Genomic DNA, 19,852 nt, shown 5'->3' with positions numbered 1-19,852 from the left:
GTCTAAGACTAGATGTGACCAATCTAAGGCTAAGACTAGATGTGACCAATCTAAGTCTAAGACTAGATTTGACCAGTCTAAGTCTAAGACTAGATGTGACCAATCTAAGACTAGATGTGACCAGTCTACGTCTAGATGTGACCAATCTAAGACTAGATGTGACCAATCTAAGTCTAAGACTAGATGTGACCAGTCTAAGTCTAAGACTAGATGTGACCAATCTAAGAGTAGATGTGACCAATCTAAGTCTAAAACTAGATGTGACCAATCTAAGTCTAAGACTAGATGTGACCAATCTAAGTCTAAGACTAGATTTGACCAGTCTAAGTCTAAGACTAGATGTGACCAATCTAAGACTAGATGTGACCAGTCTAAGTCTAAGACTAGATGTGACCAATCTAAGTCTAAGACTAGATGTGACCAGTCTAAGTCTAAGACTAGATGTGACCAGTCTAAGTCTAAGACTAGATGTGACCAATCTAAGACTAGATGTGACCAGTCTAAGTCTAGATGTGACCAATCTAAGACTACATGTGACCAGTCTAAGTCTAGATGTGACCAATCTAAGACTACATGTGACCAATCTAAGTCTAAAACTAGATGTGACGAATCTAAGTCTAAAACTAGATGTGACCAATCTAAGTCTAAGACTAGATGTGACCAGTCTAAGTCTAAGACTAGATGTGACCAATCTAAGTCTAAGACTAGATGTGACCAATCTAAGTCTAAGACTAGATTTGACCAGTCCAAGTCTAAGACTAGATTTGACCAGTCTAAGTCTAAGACTAGGTTTGACCAGTCTAAGTCTAAGACTAGATTTGACCAGTCTAAGTCTAAGACTAGATGTGACCAATCTAAGACTAGATGTGACCAGTCTTAGTCTAGATGTGACCAATCTAAGACTAGATGTGACCAATCTAAGTCTAAGACTAGATGTGACCAATCTAAGTCTAAGACTAGATGTGACCAATCTAAGTCTAAGACTGGATGTGACCAATTTAAGACTAGATGTGACCAATCTAAGTCTAAGACTACATGTGACCAATCTAAGTCTAAGACTACATGTGATCAATCTAAGTCTACAACTAGATGCGACCAATCTAAGTCTAAGACTAGATGTGACCAATCTAAGTCTAAGACTAGATGTGATGTGACCAATCTAAGTCTAAGGCTACATGTGACCAATTTAAGACTAGATGTGACCAATCTAAGTCTAAGACTACATGTGACCAATCTAAGTCTAAGACTACATGTGATCAATCTAAGTCTAAAACTAGATGCGACCAATCTAAGTCTAAGACTACATGTGACCAATCTAAGTCTAAGACTACATGCGACCAATCCAAGTCTTAGATTACATGTGACCAATCTAAGTCTAAGACTACATGCGACCAATCCAAGTCTTAGACTACATGTGACCAATCTAAGTCTAAGACTACATGCGACCAATCCAAGTCTTAGACTACATGTGACCAATCCAAGTCTAAGACTACATATGACCAATCTAAGTCTAAGACTACATGTGACCAATCTAAGTTTAAAGCTACATGTGACCAATCAAAGTCTAAGACTACATGTGACCAATCTAAGTCTAAGACTACATGTGACCAATCTAAGTCTAAGACTACATATGACCAATTTAAGTCTAAGACTACATATGACCAATCTAAGTCTAAGACTACATGTGACCAATCCAAGTCTTAGACTACATGTGACCAATCTAAGTCTAAGACTACATGCGACCAATCCAAGTCTTAGACTACATGTGACCAATCTAAGTCTAAGACTAGATGTGACCAATCTAAGTCTAAGACTACATGTGACCAATCTAAGTGTAAGACTACATGTGACCAATCTAAGTCTAAGACTACATGTGACCAATCTAAGACTAGATGTGACCAATCTAAGACTAAGACTACATGTGACCAATCTAAGACTAGATGTGACCAATCTAAGACTAAGGCTACATGTGACCAATCTAAGTTTAAGACTACATGTGACCAATCTAAGTCTAAGACTAGATCAATCAATCAATCAATGTTTATTTATATAGCCCTAAATCACAAGTGTCTCAAAGGGCTGCACAAGCCACAACAACATCCTCGGTACAGAGCCAACACGTAAGACTAGATGTGACCAATCTAAGTCTAAGACTACATGTTACCAATCTAAGTCTAAGACTAGATGTGACCAATCTAAGTCTAAGACTACATGTTACCAATCTAAGTCTAAGACTAGATGTGACCAATCTAAGTCTAAGACTACATGTTACCAATCTAAGTCTAAGACTAGATGTGACCAATCTAAGTCTAAGACTACATGTGACCAATCTAAGTCTAAGACTAGATGTGACCAATCTAAGTCTAAGACTAGATGTGACCCATCTAAGACTAAGGCTAGATGTGACCAATCTAAGACTAAGGCTAGATGTGACCAATCTAAGTCTAAGACTAGATGTGACCAATCTAAGTCTAAGACTAGATGTGACCAATCTAAGTCTAAGACTAGATGTGACCAATCTAAGACTAAGGCTAGATGTGACCAATCTAAGACTAAGACTAGATGTGACCCATCTAAGACTAAGGCTACATGTGACCAGGGCCACGTTTGACACCCCTGATTATACTCCTACTAGAGCTTGATCAAGCGACACAAGCGCAGGGACAAAATCAATCCAGATTTGGAAAGAATTCTTTGCTCTGGTGGCAGATGTGACAATTTATGAGGCAAGGCACAGGCCTGCTACCTATGGCTGTCTCCATTCAAGGTCTCTGATGTACTACGTATGGTACGCCACTGGAGCGATCAAGCTACATGGCAGGAAAGATGCTAGCATCACGAGGACAGTGATTGAGAACAGTGCAGGTAGAAAAGAGTGCTTACGTGCAGGTAACATTTCAGCAGGGTGGTGTCGATGATCTGCAGGAGCTTCTTGCGGCTCTTAATGGTGGGCGTGCCCTCCATGAGCGGCGACGTGGTGGACGGGTCGGAGTCGTTGAGCTGCTTCACCAAGTGGCTGCGTTTCTGTGAAGAAGAAGAAGAAGATGAAGATGAAGATAAAGAAGAAGAAGAAGTAGGTGAAGAAGAAAAAGAAGAAGGTGAAGAAGAAGAAAGTGCAGAAGGTGAAGAAGAAGAAGGTGAAGAAGGTGAAGAAGAAAAAGAAGTAGGTGAAGAAGAAGGTGAAGAAGAAGAAGAACGTGAAGAAGGTGAAGTAGAAGAAAGTGCAGAAGGTGAAGAAGAAGAAGGTGAAGAAGGTGAAGAAGAAAAAGAAGTAGGTGAAGAAGAAGGTGAAGAAGAAGAAGAAGGTGAAGAAGAAGAAAGTGCAGAAGGTGAAGAAGAAGAAGGTGAAGAAAAAAAAGAAGTAGGTGAAGAAGTAGGTGAAGAAGAAGAAGGTGAAGAAGAATAAAAATAAGAAGTTGAAGAAGAAAAAGGTGAAGATGAAGAAGGTGAAGAAGAAGGAGGTGAAGAAGGTGAAGAAGTAGGTGAAGAAGATGGTGTAAAAGAAGGTGAAGAAGAAGAAGGTGAAGACAAAGGAGAAGAAGAAGAAGAAGGTGAAGAAGAAGAAGAAGGTGAAGAAGGTGAGGAAGAAGATGAAGGTGAAGAATAAGAAGAAGGTGAAGAAGAAGAAGACGGTGAAGAAAGTGAAGAAGAAGGTGAAGAAGAAGAAGGTGAAGAAGAAGGTGAAGAAGAAGAAGAAGAAGAAAAAGAAGTAGGTGAAGAAGAAAAAGAAGTAGGGGAAGAAGAAAAAGAAGTAGGTGAAGAAGGTGAAGAAGAAGGTGAAGAAGAAGAAGAAGAAGTTGAAGAAGGTGAAGAAGAAAATGAAGAAGGTGAAGAACGTGAAAAAGAAGAAGAAGAAGAAGGTGAAGGTGAAGAAGAAGAAGGTGAAGAAGAAAAAGAAGTAGGTGAAGAAGAAAAAGAAGTAGGTGAAGAAGAAGAAGAAAATGAAGGTGAAGAAGAAGAAGGTGAAGAAGGTGAAAAAGAAGAAGAAGAAGAAGGTGAAGAAGAAGAAGGTGAAAAAGAAGAAGAAGAAGAAGGTGAAGAAGAAGAAGGTGAAGAAGAAAAAGAAGAAGGTGAAGAAGATGGTGAAAAAGAAGGTGAAGAAGAAGAAGGTGAAGAAGAAGAAGGTGAAGAAGAAGAAGTATGTGAAGAAGAAAAAGAAGAAGAAGAAGGTGAAGAATAAGAAGGTGAAGAATAAGAAGGTGAAGAAGAAGAAGAAGAAGAAGAAGAAGAAGGTGAAAAAGAAGATGAAGAAGTGAAGAAGAAGAAGAAGATGAAGAAGGTGAAGAATAAGAAGAAGGTGAAGAAAGTGAAGAAGAAGAAAGTGAAGAAGAAGAAGGTGAAGAAGAAGAAGAAGAAGGTGAAGAAGAAGGTGAAAGAAGAAGGTGAAAAAGAAGAAGGTGAAGAAGAAGAAGAAGAAGAAGGTGAAGAAGAAGAAGAAAAAGGTGAAGAAGGTGAAGAAGAAGGTGAAAGAAGAAGGTGAAAAAGAAGAAGAAGAAGGTGAAGAAGAAGGAGGTGAAGAAGAAGAAGGAGGTGAAGAAGAAGAAGAAGGAGGTGAAGAAGAAGAAGAAGGAGGAGGAGGTGAAGGAGAAGAAGAAGAAGAAAAAGAAGAAGAAGGTGAAGAAAAAGAAGAAAAAGAAAAAGAAGAAAAAGAAGAAGAAAAAGAAAAAGAAGAAGGTGAAGAAGAAGGTGAAGAAGAAGGTGAAGAAGAAGAAGAAGAAGAAGAAGAAGAAGAAGGTGAAGAAGAAGGTGAAGGTGAAGAAGAAGAAGAAGAAGAGAATGCTGCACTGAGGCGGGGCCACAAGGACAGACCTGGGTGAGGTAATCGATGAGCGCCAGGTGAGCCTTCTCCAGTTCTGCTCCAGACAGGGACGGCAGAGGGTTGGGGTAGTGCAGCTGCTTGCGGTAGTCGGACGGCAGCAGGTCCGGGTACAGGCCGATCACGTGTGTGGGATCTTTGGGATGTGGAATATATACTGTAGCTTTGTGTTGATTTACAACATGATACATCACCATTTTTAGTTTCTCTATTCAACATCTTCGAAAAGGAGTAGGAAGAAGCAGAGCTTATTTAATCTTACCCCTTTTCCTTTACATAGCAGTTGCTAACACTTTTGTTCACTTCCTGTTCTCAATTTATTCACTCCGTTAGTAATTTGAAGTGTTCTTTTTTTAATCCATAGTCATGTTTAAAGCAGCTAGTATTTCCCCATGTAGTGTGTCTTCTTGTGACCTCCTAGCTTTTATCTTATGTCCGCTAGTCAACTCTTTGTTTTGTCTTAAGCTGTTTTGGCCAGTTCCTTATCTGTTTTGAAGAAGCAGCTGCGCTCCTTTGCGGGCGAAAGGGGCTGTTTATCGCTCTACATAAGCTGACTCTTTTTGTTAGGATTTACACCTCTTATTGCTGATGCTATTGTCGCATTGCAAGGGCTGGTCTCCTCGAGCTTTAGTAAAACTTGGCCAAGTGCTATTCTCAGGATGCTTTATTATTGTCCATTCTTTAACACGTACAAGACACATAAGAACTGAAATTACATTTTCGGCACAGTCCCACTAAGAGCAGACAGTGGGGACTGTGTCTGGACACCCTCCCCTCGAGAGGGGGTCCAGACTGAGTCCAAGGGAAAAAAACTCATTTGCCATAGCACACATAAACATGTTACATATAATCACAACAACTCGCAAGGAGGGAGGGAGGTCAAAAAGCGTCCATCTTTGAGAGTCCTCGGGGGTTGTTTACAGAACAGCCTGCTCCTGTTGTTGCAGCGTCAAGGCCATTCGAGGGAGTCAAATCGTAGATTAGGATTTTTGTTTTTCCGCGAGCAGACATTACAATGGCTTGTCTGTTCTATTTGTCCATGTTGGCTCTCATATGCAATTTTTCCCTTTCAGATTTTGTCAATAGAGTCGAGAGTTCTGTCTCGGTGGTCCTCTCTACTCAACATATATGTTGAGTAAGAATTTGGGATAGACCAGTGTGTTTTATTCCCTGAGAGGAAGATTGGTCGCGCGCAACAACTATAACATTAAAAATAAATAAGTTGTATTTCATATGGTGAGATAATTACGATTACCTAGAAAATGAATGGATGGCTGGAATAAATTCAGAATGTTTATCATGGTTCTTCTCCTTTGTAAGCACTTTACATTTGAAGAGTTTCTTGAAGTGGATTATATTAGTACATTGTTTGATTTATTTGCTTAATTCATTCCAGTGTTTCCCACACATTCATTTATTTGTGGTGGCCCGCCACAAAAGAATTACGTCCGCCACAAATAAAAAATAAATAAATAAATAAATAAAAACATTTTTTTAATTTTTTTGTCCTGTCCAGCTTCTCAGACAAATCATATAGTTGATGTAGATGCCCATATCGGCTGTTCAGATTTACTTTACAAAAGAGAAGTGTAGGATACTTCTCTTTTTGCCTTATTTGTATTTGACCACTACTGTTTTCTGTTTATTTGTTACTGACTGTGGCAGGACACCTCTGCCTCTGTTTCACTTTATGTTGCTGGTAAATAATATGGTTGTAGTAGTAGGCTAAAGTTAAATTATTTAGTATGCACTAATTAAAGGGGCAGAGCTTTAAGAGACATTTTAGCTTTTATATTTTATAAGATATATTTTTTGTAAGAACCACAATTAATAAATATATTTCAGTGAATAACTTATTGTTCAAATCTGTAAATAAATATGTACATAAAGTGTTGTAAATATTTTGTAAAATGGATGGACGTTTAAAACAAAACTGTTATTAATTAGTAAGTATACATTTTTTGAGCCTTTTTAGAGAAAATCATATCATGTAGTAAATTATGCAAATTACTCGATGATGTCATGGTGACCACGCCCATAGCCACGCCCCCACCACCACAGGTATCTTGGCAGTTTATGGGAAACACTGCATTCCATCATTTAATTACACATACTGATATACTGAAGGTCTTAAGTGTTGTACGTGCGTACAAATTTGTCTCTAAGATTATATTCTCCTCTTTAGTTGAGAAGAATGGTCGTACATTCTTGGGTAGCAGATTGTAGTTTGCTTTGTGCATCATTTTAGCTGTTTGCAAATTGACTGTGTCGTGGAATTTCAGTATTTTCGATTGTCAACTCAAAATAGAAAAAAAGAAAGCAAAAACAGGACAAATATGAAATAGCAGTCGAAGGTTTGGAGCAGTGGTGGTTTTTGGTCACATGGGCAATTGTTCATTGTTCATTTTTAATACATGTCGAATGAATTAAATGCTGACATGTTTCTGTAAGGTAGCGTTGCCTTTTTAAGTGTAAGCAATCAATAATCAACATCAATTTAGGAGTTTTTCATCTCTAATTTGAAGGACTGTTTACCTATCTGCTTACATTCAGGAAGGGCAAAATTCATGAATCACACCTCTGTGTTGTACTGGCACACCTGCGTTCCCTCTTAAAGGGGAACTGAACTTTTTTTTATGTGTATTTTCCCTATGCTTCACAATCATGAAACAAAATTTATATTTTTTTATGCATTCTAACTTGTAAATAAACAAATAAAAGTCTGCTTACATAGGAGTTAATGGTAGGTCCTCTATTCTGCCCATAAAGACTTCGAAACCTTTTTAACCTCAGGCTCACTCAAATATTAACACCGAATTAGGTCATCTTATTACTAATCATATTCAATAATTGTACACAAGCTATTTACGGTTTAACAGGAGAAACCTTGTCAAATGATATGAAAGCATGTGTTAATCACCAATATTATTATTTATTTAACACAAGGGGTCAAGATGATTAGAAAATAGGTACTAATCAAATGTACTGCAAAAGAGGGGACTCAAATAACAGAAATTCACATGCGATTATCTACTGACAAAAACATAATAAATATGTTTCTTGTTTCGGTCAAATAAATTTAAGTGCAAATAAAAATGATGTTTTTACCACTTTAGTCATCATTTCTGACTTTATTCCAGACTTCTTCTGTTTGTTTAATATTGTCATTACTGTGGTGTAGTGGTGGAAAAGTGTATTACAATTGAGTACCGCTGCGGCCCATGCGGACCACAGCCCCGTGGTTAAGAAACACTGCTTAAACGAACCATCAAAAAGAACCAACAATACTCCATTTACATTTCGGGACCTGAAGTTTAAATCAAGCGCCATATTTTTCGGACTATAGAGCCCACCAGGATATAAGCCGCACCCACTACATTTTGAAAGAAAAAAAAAAATCCACATATTAGCCGCATCGGACAAAAAGTCGCAGATACATGCGCTGGGAATTGAGTTATTGTTAGAATAATTATGTATATATTATCACACAACTCTTATGCTTAAAGGCCGTTGCTATAGTTCAGGGGTCGGCAACCTTTACCACTCAAAGAGCCATTTTGGCAAGTTTCACAAATTAAAGAAAATAATGGGAGCCACAAAAAAAAATTTAAAATTTAAAATGAAAAACACCGCATACAAAGGTTAAATTGCTTTGTGCTATGTTAACCAGGGGTCTCAGACACACGCACCGGCACGCACCTTAATATGGAAATTTGATGTTAGTTCGGCCCGCGAGTTTTGAATAAATGGCGCTTGATAGCGTTATACTTGCCAACCCTCTCATTATTTCCGGGAGACTCCCGAATATCAGGGCGTGATGGCACCGCTTTTGGCGCCCTCTACAGCCTGCCCAAACAGCGTACCTGCTCGACCACATGTAGGATGCAGCTTTAGCTTGCTCACGTAAGTGACAGCAAGGCGTACTAGTTCAACAGCCACACAGCTTACACTGACGGTAGCCGTATAAAACAACTGTTACGTTACAAATATGCGCCACACTTTGAACCCACACCAAAAAAGAATGACAAACACATTTCTGGAGAACATCTGCACTGTAACACAACATAAACACAACACAACAAATACCCAGAATCCCATGCAGCCCTAACTCTTCCGCTCAACCGACGCACGGAGGGGGGGAGGGTTGATGTGTGGGGGGGTTTGGTGGTAGCGGGGGTGTATAATCTAGACCGGAAGAGTTAGGGCTGCATGGGATTCTGGGTATTGGTTGTGTTGTGTTTATGTTGTGTTACGGTGCGGATGTTCTCCAGAAATGTGTTTTTCATTCTTTTTTGGTGTGGGTTCACAGTGTGGCACATATTTGTAACGTAACAGTGTTAAAGTTGTTTTATATGGCTACATTCAGTGTAAGCTGTGTGGCTGATGACTAAGTATGCTTTGCTGTCTCCTACGTGTGCAAGTAAAAGCTACATACAACATGTGGCCGGGCTGGCACGCTGTTTGTAAATGCTATATAGGACAATTACTGCAGTGCAATTAGGGCACGCCCTTAATTTAGTAATTAGAGTGAAAATAGGATCTTTTTTGCCCTGAGAGGCACTGAGATCCATAAGTCTCCTGGGAAAATCGGGGGTTCGGCAAGTATGCAGCTGAGCCGCATCAGAGTGGTCAAAGAGCCGCATGCGGCTCCGGAGCCGCGGGTTGCCGACTCCTGCTATAGTTATTATCAATTGTGCTGAAGTTGTACTTTTTCTATCTGTGCAAAAGCCAGTCGTCTCGTATCAGTGTTTGTTTCCAGAATCGGCCTGTTGACTGCCAAGGGCGAACATCGAGTACCGTGACGCAGACAGAGCAGAGACAGGGCGATATCACGAGTGTCAGCCCATTTGCATTTCATTAATAGTCATATATTGTGTCTAACTGGAGCTGCTGAGATGACCCCCTTCCTTCAGCGTCAGCTTCAGTGATGTAACCAGGGACCTCCCAAATAAATAGAGGAAGCACGCGGGCTGGACTTTAGAGCGTAGTTTGGATATTATCGGCCGACATCCCTAATTATTTGTACTCTGCACAAATGCTGTTCGCCATGTCAAAGATGTGAAAGTTTGATTGAATGATTGAAAGATTTATTGTTAATAAATGGGACGCTTTGCGTTCCCAAACAGTCATCTCTGTCCCGACAATCCCCTCCGTGGTAGCAGGAACCCCTATATACTACGCTAATTACACATCAAAACCCTGCGGCTTATAGTCGGGTGTATATATGGAGCAATCTGTATTTTCCCCTAAATTTAGCTGGTGCGGCTTATAGTCAGGTGCGGCTTATAGTCCGGAAATTACGGTATGTGCTCCAATCACTCTATCACAAAAAAATAAGAGTTGTAGAAATGATTGGAAACTCAAGACAGCCATGACATCATGTTCTTTACAAGTGTATGTACACTTTCGATCGCGACTGTACGTCCGATTTATGTAATATTTTGACAGGGCTTATTTTTCGGTCTGAAGACAACCACCGCCAGAAAGGATGAGGGGCCCCCCTACCTGTGCCGAGTTTGGCGAACACCTGCATGGAGTCATCAAATCTCTTCTGGCAGAACAGGTTGAAGGCATAAAGGTTCTGGATGTGGTGGATCTGCTGCTTCTTGTCACCGTCGGAATCGTCCTTCATCTTCTGGTGGAAGAAGAAGAAGAAGAAAACAAACAACCCTGGCAGTACCCTTTGTTTTGTTTGTCATCATCATCTTCCAGCCCGTTCCGAATGAAACAGCTTGCACTGCTCAAAGCAGCAGATTTGACTCAAGGTCTTGAGGACTATATTAAAAAGGGGGTACACTCACTGCCAGCTGAAGAGCAAGTTCGAACTGTTTGTCCTGGAGGAGCTGGCGGATCTGCGTGGCGATGGACACGGGCACCAGGCGCCACACAAAGTGGTTGCTGGCCACATACACGATATTTGGCCTGGCAAAGAAGACAACAACGCGGTGTTATATTGGTAAGATGCCCCAAAAAGGGTCAAAAAGTTGAGTCCTTATGACACGGAAACCATCCAAATTAACCAGCAAGATCAGGCAAGTGAGCACCTTTTGAGGGAAAAAAAGAGGAACATTTCTATCAGCACAGGAAAGCCCCAAAATAAAACGTTGAAAATCCAGACTACATTTCCTGCAATTGGGTGCATTTCTACACTATATTTATTTACATTTATTCTCATCTACCAACATCAATATTAGCTCAAATGTTTTGTCGTCTCATCGAACTGAACGAAGGCTGGGAAAATTGTGTATTCGATGTGAGAGGTGACACGTAGCGATGTCCGATAATATCCGATATAATCGGCCGATAAATGCTTTAAAATGTAATATCGGAAATTATCGGTATCGGTTTCAAAAAGTAAAATGTATGACTTTTTAAAACGGACGTAGGGAGAAGTACAGAGCAGTTGCGTCTCCCAGTCATACTTGCCAACCCTCCCCATTTTCCCGGGAGACTCCCAAATTTCAGTGCCCCTCCCAAAAATCTCCCGGGGCAACCATTCTCCCGAATTTCTCCCGATTTCCACCCAGACAACAATACTGGGGGCGTGCCTTGAAGGCACTGCCTTTGCGTGCCGGCCCAATCACATAATATCTACGGCTTTTCACACACACACAAGTGAATGCAAGGCATACTTGGTCAACAGCCATACAGGTCACACTGAGGGTGGCCGTATAAACAAGTTTAACACTTTTACAAATATGCGCCACACTGTGAGCCCACACCAAACACATTTCGGGAGAACATCCGCACCGTAACACAACAGAACAAATACCCAGAATCCCTTGCAGCACTAACTCTTTCGGGACGCTACAATATACAACCCCTGCCAACTCAACCCCGCCCACCTCAACCGCCTCATGCTCTCTCAGGGAGAGCATGTCCCAAATTCCAAGCTGCTGTTTTGAGGAATGTTAAAAAAAAATAATGCACTTTGTGACTTCAATAATAAATATGGCAGTGCCATGTTGGCATTTTTTTCCATAACTTGAGTTGATTTATTTTGGAAAACCTTGTTACTTGGTTTAATGCATCCAGCGGGGCATCATAACAAAATTAGGCATAATAATGTGTTGATTCCACGACTGTATATATCGGTATTGGTTGATAGCGGAATCGGTTATTAAGAGTTGGATAATATCGGAAATCGGCAAAAAAGCCATTATCGGACATCTCTAGTGATACTCTTTATTTTTGTTGTTGGCCAAACTGTTGTACTGAACCAAGAGAAGAACAAAGCTTGCTTATTAGACTTCATCTTCATTAGCTAAACTGCTGTTTTATTTTGATATCAAAAAGTAAACAAGGTTTTTTTTTACATTACTTGTATTTTTTTCATGTCACAAAAGGTATTACTTCAAAAAATATTCATGTGACACATCATTTTGTTAATGTTTTATTGTGTATAGTTAATTTCTGAGAAAAAAAAGAGGAAAACTGATGAAAAAGAGGAACTTTTTTATCAGCACAAAGTATCCATCAATCAATGTTTATTTATATAGCCCTAAATCACAAGTGTCTCAAAGGCAGGAAAGCCCCAAAATAAAATGTTGAAAATTAGGGATGTCCGATAACATCGGCCTGCCAATATTATCGGCCGATAAATGCGTTAAAATGTAATATCGGAAATAATCGGTATCGGTTTTTTTTATTATTTGTATCGTTTTTTTTTTATTATTATTTTTATTAAATCAACATAAAAAACACTGCGTTAAAATGTAATATCGGAAATTATCGGTATCTGTATTTTTTATTATCTGTATCGTTTTTTTTAATTTTTTTTTTTTTTTTTTTTTTTTATTAAATCAACATAAAAAACACAAGATACACTTACAATTAGTGCACCAACTCAAAAAACCTCCCTCCCCCCATTTCTTTCTGTTATCAATATGCTGGTTCCTACATTATATATCAATATATATCAATACAGTCTGCAAGGGATACAGTCCGTAAGCACACATGATTGTGCGTGCTGCTGGTCCACTAATAGTACTAACCTTTAACAGTTAATTTTACTCATTTTCATTAATTACTAGTTTCTATGTAACTGTTTTTATATTGTTTTACTTTATTTTTTATTCAAGAAAATGTTTTTAATTTAGTTATCTTATTTTATTATTATTTTTAAAAAAGTACCTTATCTTCACCATACATGGTTGTCCAAATTAGGCATAATAATGTGTTAAATCCACGACTGCATATATCGGTTGATATCGGTATCGGTTGATATCGGTATCGGTAATTAAAGCGTTGGACAATATCGGAATATCGGATACCGGCAAAAAGCTATTATCGGACATCCCTATTAAAAATCAAGACTAGATTTCCTGCAATCGGGTGCATTTCTACACTATATTTCTACCAACATCAATACGAGCTAAAATGTTGTCAGCTCATCGAACTGAACGAAGGCTGTGAAAATTGTGTATTCGATGTGAGAGGTGACACTCTTTATTTTGGTTGTTGGCTAAACTGCTGTACTGAACCAAGAGAAGAACAAAGCTTGCTTATTACACTTCATCTTCATTCGCTAAACGGCTCTGTGTTTTATTTTCATATCAAAAAGTAAACACAAGGTTGTTGTTTTTTTACATTGCTTGTGTTTTTTTCATGTGACACATCATTTTGTTAATGTTTTATTGTGTGTAGTTAATTTCTGAGAAAAACAGAGGAAAACTGAGGATAAGAGGAATATTTTTAAGCCCTGAAAGAACATTTAAAAAATCAAGACTACGGTACATTTCTTGCAATTCGGTGCTTTTCTACACTTTTACCTTTAGATTTATTCCTCTTTTGGCTGTCTTTTTGACACTTACATGTCACATATAATGTAGTAGAGAATCTTTAGTTTTTAGTAGAAATTCTAGTAACATTATTATCAGGAAAAAAATACATTCTATAACATACACGCAAAGAAAACGTAATATACTTCCGGTGTTGTGACCTCTGTTTACAATCCAGTGTTTCCCATAAACTGCCAAGATACCTGTGGCGGTGGGGGCGTGGCTATGGGCGTGGTCACCATGACATAATCGAGTAATTTGCATCATTTACTACAATGATATGATTTTCTCTAAAAAGGCTCAAAAAATGTATACTTACTAATTAATAATAACAGTTTTGTTTTTAACGTCCATCCATCCATCCATCCATTTTATAATATAATTGCAACACTTTATGTACATATTTATATACAGATTTGAACAATAAGTTATTCACTGAAATATATTTATTAATTGTGGTTCTTACAAAAAATATATCTTATAAAAATATAAAAGCTAAAATGTCTCTTAAAGCTCTGCCCCTTTAATTAGTGCATACTAAATAATTTAACTTTAGCCTACTACTACAACTATATTATTTACCAGCAACATAAAGTGAAACAGAGGCAGAGGTGTCCTGCCACAGTCAGTAACAAATAAACAGCAAACAGTAGTGGTGGTAGATAGACACAAAGCTTCATCAAACATCTGATCCACTGAACAAAGAGCTCCAAAAATCTTGATCCTACACTTCTCTTTTGTAAAGTAAATCTGAACAGCCTATATGGGCATTCACATCAACTATATGATTTGCCGGAGAAGCTGGACAGGACAAATTTTTTTTTTTTTTAATTTTAAATAATTTTTTTGTGGCGGCCTTAATTCTTTCGTGGCGGGTCGCCACAAATAAATGAATGTGTGGGAAACACTGCAATCAGTCACGTCAAAAATATACCTTCTCGCTGGCTACCAATAAATACTCTAGAACAGGGGTGTCCTAACTTTTTGACTTGAGGGCCCATTGGGCTAAAAGAATTTGGTAGAGAGCCGAAAGTCGACTGAATGTAAAGTAACGTGTATGTGTGTGTGTATGTATGTATGTATGTATGTATACATTAGGGCTAGGCCAGGGGTCGGCAACCCGCGGCTCCGGAGCCGCATGCGGCTCTTTGACCATTCTGATGCGGCTCAGCTGCATACTTGCCGACCCTCCCGGTTTTCCCAGTATACTTACTGACCCCCCTGATTTTCCCAGGAGACTGCCTCTCCTAGAAATCTCCCAGGGCAAATATTATCCTATTTTCACTCTAATGACTTAATCAAGGGCGTGCCCTAATGGCACTGCATTAATTGTCCTCTATAGCATTTACGAACAGCGTGCCAGCCCGGCCACATGTTATATGTTGCTTTTACTTGCACACGTAGGAGACAGCAAAGCATACTTGCTCAACAGCCACACAGCTTACACTGACGGTAGTCGTACAAAAACAACTTTAACACTGTTACGTTACAAATATGCGCCACACTGTGAACCCACACCAAAAAAGAATGACAAAAACATTTCTGGAGAACACAACACAACAAATACCCAGAATCCCATGCAGCCCTAACTCTTCCGGTCTACATTATACACCCCCGCTACCACCAAACCCCCCCACACATCAACACCCTCCCCCCCCCCCCTCTCTGTGCGTCGGTTGAGCGGAAGAGTTAGGGCTGCATGGGATTCTGGGTATTTGTTGTGTTGTGTTTATGTTGTGTTACAGTGCAGATGTTCTCCAGAAATGTGTTTGTCATTCTTTTTTGGTGTGGGTTCAAAGTGTGGCGCATATTTGTAACGTAACAGTGTTAAAGTTGTTTTTGTACGACTACCGTCAGTGTAAGCTGTGTGGCTGTTGAACAAGTATGCCTTGCTGGCACTTACGTGTGCAAGCAAAAGCTGCATTCATCATGTGGCCAAGCAGGTACGCTGTTTGGGCAGGCTGTAGAGGGCGCTAAAAGCAGTGCCAGCACGGCGCTAAAAGCAGTGCCAGCACGTCCTGAAATTTGGGAGTCTCCCGGAAAATTGAGAGGGTTGGCAAGAAAGACGCTATCAAGCGCCGTTCAATTAAAAGTCGCGGGCTGCACTAACATTAAATTTCCACATAGAGATGCGTGCCGGTGCGTGTGTCAGAGACCCCTGGTTAACATAGCGCAAAGCAATTTAAGCTTTGTATGTGGTGTTTTTCATTTTAAATTTTCAAAATTTTTTTGTGGCTCCCATTGTTTTCTTTAATTTGTGAAACTTTCCAAAATGGCTCTTTGAGTGGTAAAGGTTGCCGACCCCTGGGTTTGTCTCTGTGCGATATAGAAAATGACTATATGGTGATATTGGAGTACACGTTCTCACGCAGTTGCTTTTAGCTGCGGGCATTACACTACAGGCTCTTCTCACTCTTTCTTGTCTCTCCTTCTCACAGAGACATAAAACGAGCGCACCTTCTTACATACGTCACATACGTATACGCCCTCCCCGAGCAGAGAAGTGGCGGCATGGGTAACGTTAGCTGTGGTGCGAGTGGTAATACGATAATCTTGTGTGACATCATGCACAAAAGTGCACTTTATTTGTTTTAAACTATTGTAGTGGCGTTCTGTACAAAAACTGCACTTTAATTTAGTGTTGTTTTGATACGTCATCTTAGTGACATCATGCACAAAAGTGCACTAATAGCTTGTTTTAAAATGTCTCTGACAATCTTGCACTTTCTGTTTTGGAAATGACATGAATGCTTAATAACTGTTTAATAAATACACTTTTGCTAAATTGACTTAGTTGTGATTTCCCTCTCTGCATGAAAGTTTAAAAGTAGCATATATTAATGGAGTATGAAGAAGAATGTTTTAATGTAGACCAGGGGTCACCAACCTTTTTGAAAGCAAGAGCTACTTCTTGGGTAGTGATTAATGCGAAGGGCTACCAGTTTGATACACACTTAAATAAATTGCCAGAAATAGCCAATTTGCTCAATTTACCTTTAACTCTATGTTATTATTAATAGTTAATGATATTTACACTTAATTGAACGGTTTAAAAGGGGAGAAAACAAGAAAAAAATGACAATTAAATTTTGAAACATAGTTTATCTTCAATTTCGACTCTTTAAAATTCAAAATTCAACCGAAAAAAAGAAGAGTAAAACTAGCTAATTTGAATCTTTTTGAAACAATAAAAAAAATAATTTATGGAACATCATTAGTAATTTTTCCTGATTAAGATTAATTTTAGAATTTTGATGACATGTTTTAAATAGGTTAAAATCCAATCTACACTTTGTTATAATATATAACAAATTGGACCAAGCTATATTTCTAACAAAGACAAATCATTATTTCTTCTAGATTTTCCAGAACAACATTTTTAAAAGAAATTCAAAAGACTTTGAAATAAGATTTAAATTTGATTCTACAGATTTTTCTAGATTTGCCAGAATAATTTTTTTGAATTTTAATCATAATAAGTTTGCAGAAATAATTCACAAATATTCTTCGTCGGAAAAACAGAAGCTAAAATGAAGAATTAAATTAAAATGTATTTATTATTCTAAACAATAAAAAAAAAAAAAATACTTGAACATTGATTTAAATTGTCAGGAAAGAAGAGGAAGGAATTTAAAAGGTAAAAAGGTATTTGTGTTTAAAAATCCTAAAATCATTTTTAAGGTTGTATTTTTTCCTCTAAAATTGTCTTTCTGAAAGTTATAAGAAGCAAAGTAAAACAATTAATGAATTTATTTAAACAAGTGAAAACCAAGTCTTTAAATATTTTCTTGGATTTTCAAATTCTATTTGAGTTTTGTCTCTCTTAGAATTAAAAATGTCGAGCAAAGCGAGACCAGCTTGCTGGTAAACAAATACAATTTAAAAAAATAGAGGCAGCTCACAGGTAAGTGCTGCTATTTGAGCTATTTTTAAAACAGGCCAGCGGGCTACTCATCTGGTCCTTACGGGCTACCTTGTGCCCGTGGGCACCGCGTTGGTGACCCCTGATGTAGACACATAGAATCATCATACTGCTGTGATTATATGCATCAAGTGTTCATTCAAGGCTTAGGCAAAATATGGAGATATATATGGTGTATCGTGACATGGCCTAAAAATATTGAGATATTAAAAAAAGGCCATATCGCCCAGCCCTAGTTGGAGGTCATAAAAAATATCAATAATTATCAATAACTGTGATACAGTTTTTCAGCCCTAGGTGCGAGTGTCCAGCGGCTCACCCAGCCGACGTGATGAACCGAGGTCTCTGCAGCTCCACGCTCTGCACCAGCAGCCTGGGCTCCAAGGTCCTGATCTCCACGTAGCGAGGTAGCACTGCGATGATGTACGGAGGCTGGTGCTCTGAAGATAGCAGAATGAAATACGACTAAAACCTATTTTATGGAAGTGATAGATCTATTTGGACAGGTGCCACCAGTCTGTGGCGACTTACCCATCGCTATGGGGATGTCCGTCCAGTTCAAAGCACACTTTTGGGTGCAAACCCCCTCTTCGTTTAGCACCACGGTGAGGTCGTCCTGTCCGACGGCGACCTTCCCATCAGCCAGCGGGGCGACCAGCGGCTCTAACTGTTTCCCTGTGGGGAAGAGTTCCTTGATGGAGCCACGACCATCCATCTGGAGAAGGGAAAAAAAAAAAAAAAAAAAAAAAAAAAAATCACACTTTTTCACTTTTACCAATAATTTGGACTGCATGACTGCAAGTCACAAGGGCAGTCGCCACGGTTGCCGTGGTTAAATTCGAGCCCTGCTAACGGAATTACTTTTTAATAAATGTTATGAATTAGTGTGTTACTTCAAATATCTGGCATAATGCAGTTGAGATAAGTTTAATAAGAGAGCGGTCTGCACCGGACCGAACAGCAGGACAGGTGTAACAATGACATTATTACCTGTCACTCTTTATAACTCCTCGTGCAGAACTGAATGTTCATTATTTAAATATTGACCTCAGTTTGAAGCAAAGGTGCTCATACTAATCGCCACATTTGGCGAGGCGTGTTTTAAAGCCGCTGTTGTGAGAGTAGCACGTGTGTGTGTGTGTGCTCCTTTAAGAATGGCAGTATGTGGGGTGCGTGACGAGTACGTGAGTGGGCAAGTTAAAGGAAAATGTAGCTCCCTTTGACCACGTGGTTATTTATCAAACACTAGAGCAGCAACATGTTATAGAGATGTCCGATATTATCGGCTGATAAATGCTTTAAAATGTTATATCGGAAATTATCGGTATCGTTTTTTTTAAATTATCGGTATCGTTTTTTTTAAAAAATTTTTATTAAACCAACTCAAAAAACACAAGATACACTTACAATTAGTGCACCAACCCAAAAAACCTCCCTCCGCCATTCACACTCATTCACACAAAGGGGTTGTTTCTTTCTGTTATTAATATTCTGGTTCCTACATTATATATCAATACAGTCTGCAAGGGATACAGTCCGTAAGTTGTGCTGCTGGTCCACTAATAGTACTAACCTTTAACAGTTAATTTTACTCATTTTCATTCATTACTAGTTTCTATGTAACTGTTTTTATATTGTTTTACTTTCTTTTTTATTCAAGACATTTTTTTTAATTGATTTATCTTATTTTATTTTATTAATATTTTAAAAAAGGACCTTATCTTCACCATACCTGGTTGTCCAAATTAGGCATAATAATGTGTTAATTCCACGACTGTATATATCAGTATTGGTTGATATCGGTATCAAAGAGTTGGACAATATCGGAATATCGGCAAAAAGCCGATATATATATATATATATATATATATATATATATATAAAAGCCGATATATATATATATATATATATATATATATATATATATATATATATATATATGCACCGGAGTATAAGTCGCACCTGCCGGAAAAAAACATATATAAGTCGCACTGCAGTATAAGTCGCATTTTTTAGGGAAATGTATTTGATAAAAGCCAACACCAAAAATAGACATTTGAAAGGCAATTTAAAATAAATAAAGAATAGTGAACAACAGGCTGAATAAGTGTACGTTATATGAGGCATAAATAACCAACTGAGAACGTGCCTGGTATGTTAACGTAACATATTATGGTAAGAGTCATTCAAATAACTATAACATATAGAACATGCTATACGTTTACCAAACAATCTGTCACTCCTAATCGCTAAATCCCATGAAATCTTATACGTCTAGTCTCTTAGGTGAACGAGCTAAATAACATTATTTGATATTTTACGCTAATGTGTTAA

General features: G+C 38.5%; 1 protein-coding gene across 5 annotated transcripts in view; it reads right to left on the bottom strand.

The window, feature by feature from the left end:
• vps39 (VPS39 subunit of HOPS complex) overlaps positions 1–19,852 on the bottom strand; it is a 70,916-nt gene that overhangs the window by 32,719 nt on the left and 18,345 nt on the right. For 4 of the 5 annotated variants that reach the window (XM_062034071.1, XM_062034073.1, XM_062034068.1 and 1 more), the window contains 6 exons: positions 18,050–18,233; positions 17,838–17,958; positions 10,618–10,738; positions 10,322–10,451; positions 4,810–4,952; positions 2,884–3,024 (listed from right to left, as the gene is read on the bottom strand). In XM_062034071.1, the coding sequence (XP_061890055.1) occupies positions 2,884–3,024; positions 4,810–4,952; positions 10,322–10,451; positions 10,618–10,738; positions 17,838–17,958; positions 18,050–18,233 (840 nt within the window). The remainder of the gene's footprint in view (positions 1–2,883; positions 3,025–4,809; positions 4,953–10,321; positions 10,452–10,617; positions 10,739–17,837; positions 17,959–18,049; positions 18,234–19,852) is intronic. The other variant, XM_062034072.1, reaches the window with a different exon arrangement.

This window comes from Entelurus aequoreus, linkage group LG23 (genome assembly GCF_033978785.1).
Source record: "Entelurus aequoreus isolate RoL-2023_Sb linkage group LG23, RoL_Eaeq_v1.1, whole genome shotgun sequence".
In the NCBI taxonomy this organism is placed as follows: Eukaryota; Metazoa; Chordata; class Actinopteri; order Syngnathiformes; family Syngnathidae; genus Entelurus; species Entelurus aequoreus.
Note: the sequence above shows the minus strand (reverse complement) of the source record. Positions and strands in the feature narration are given on the sequence as shown.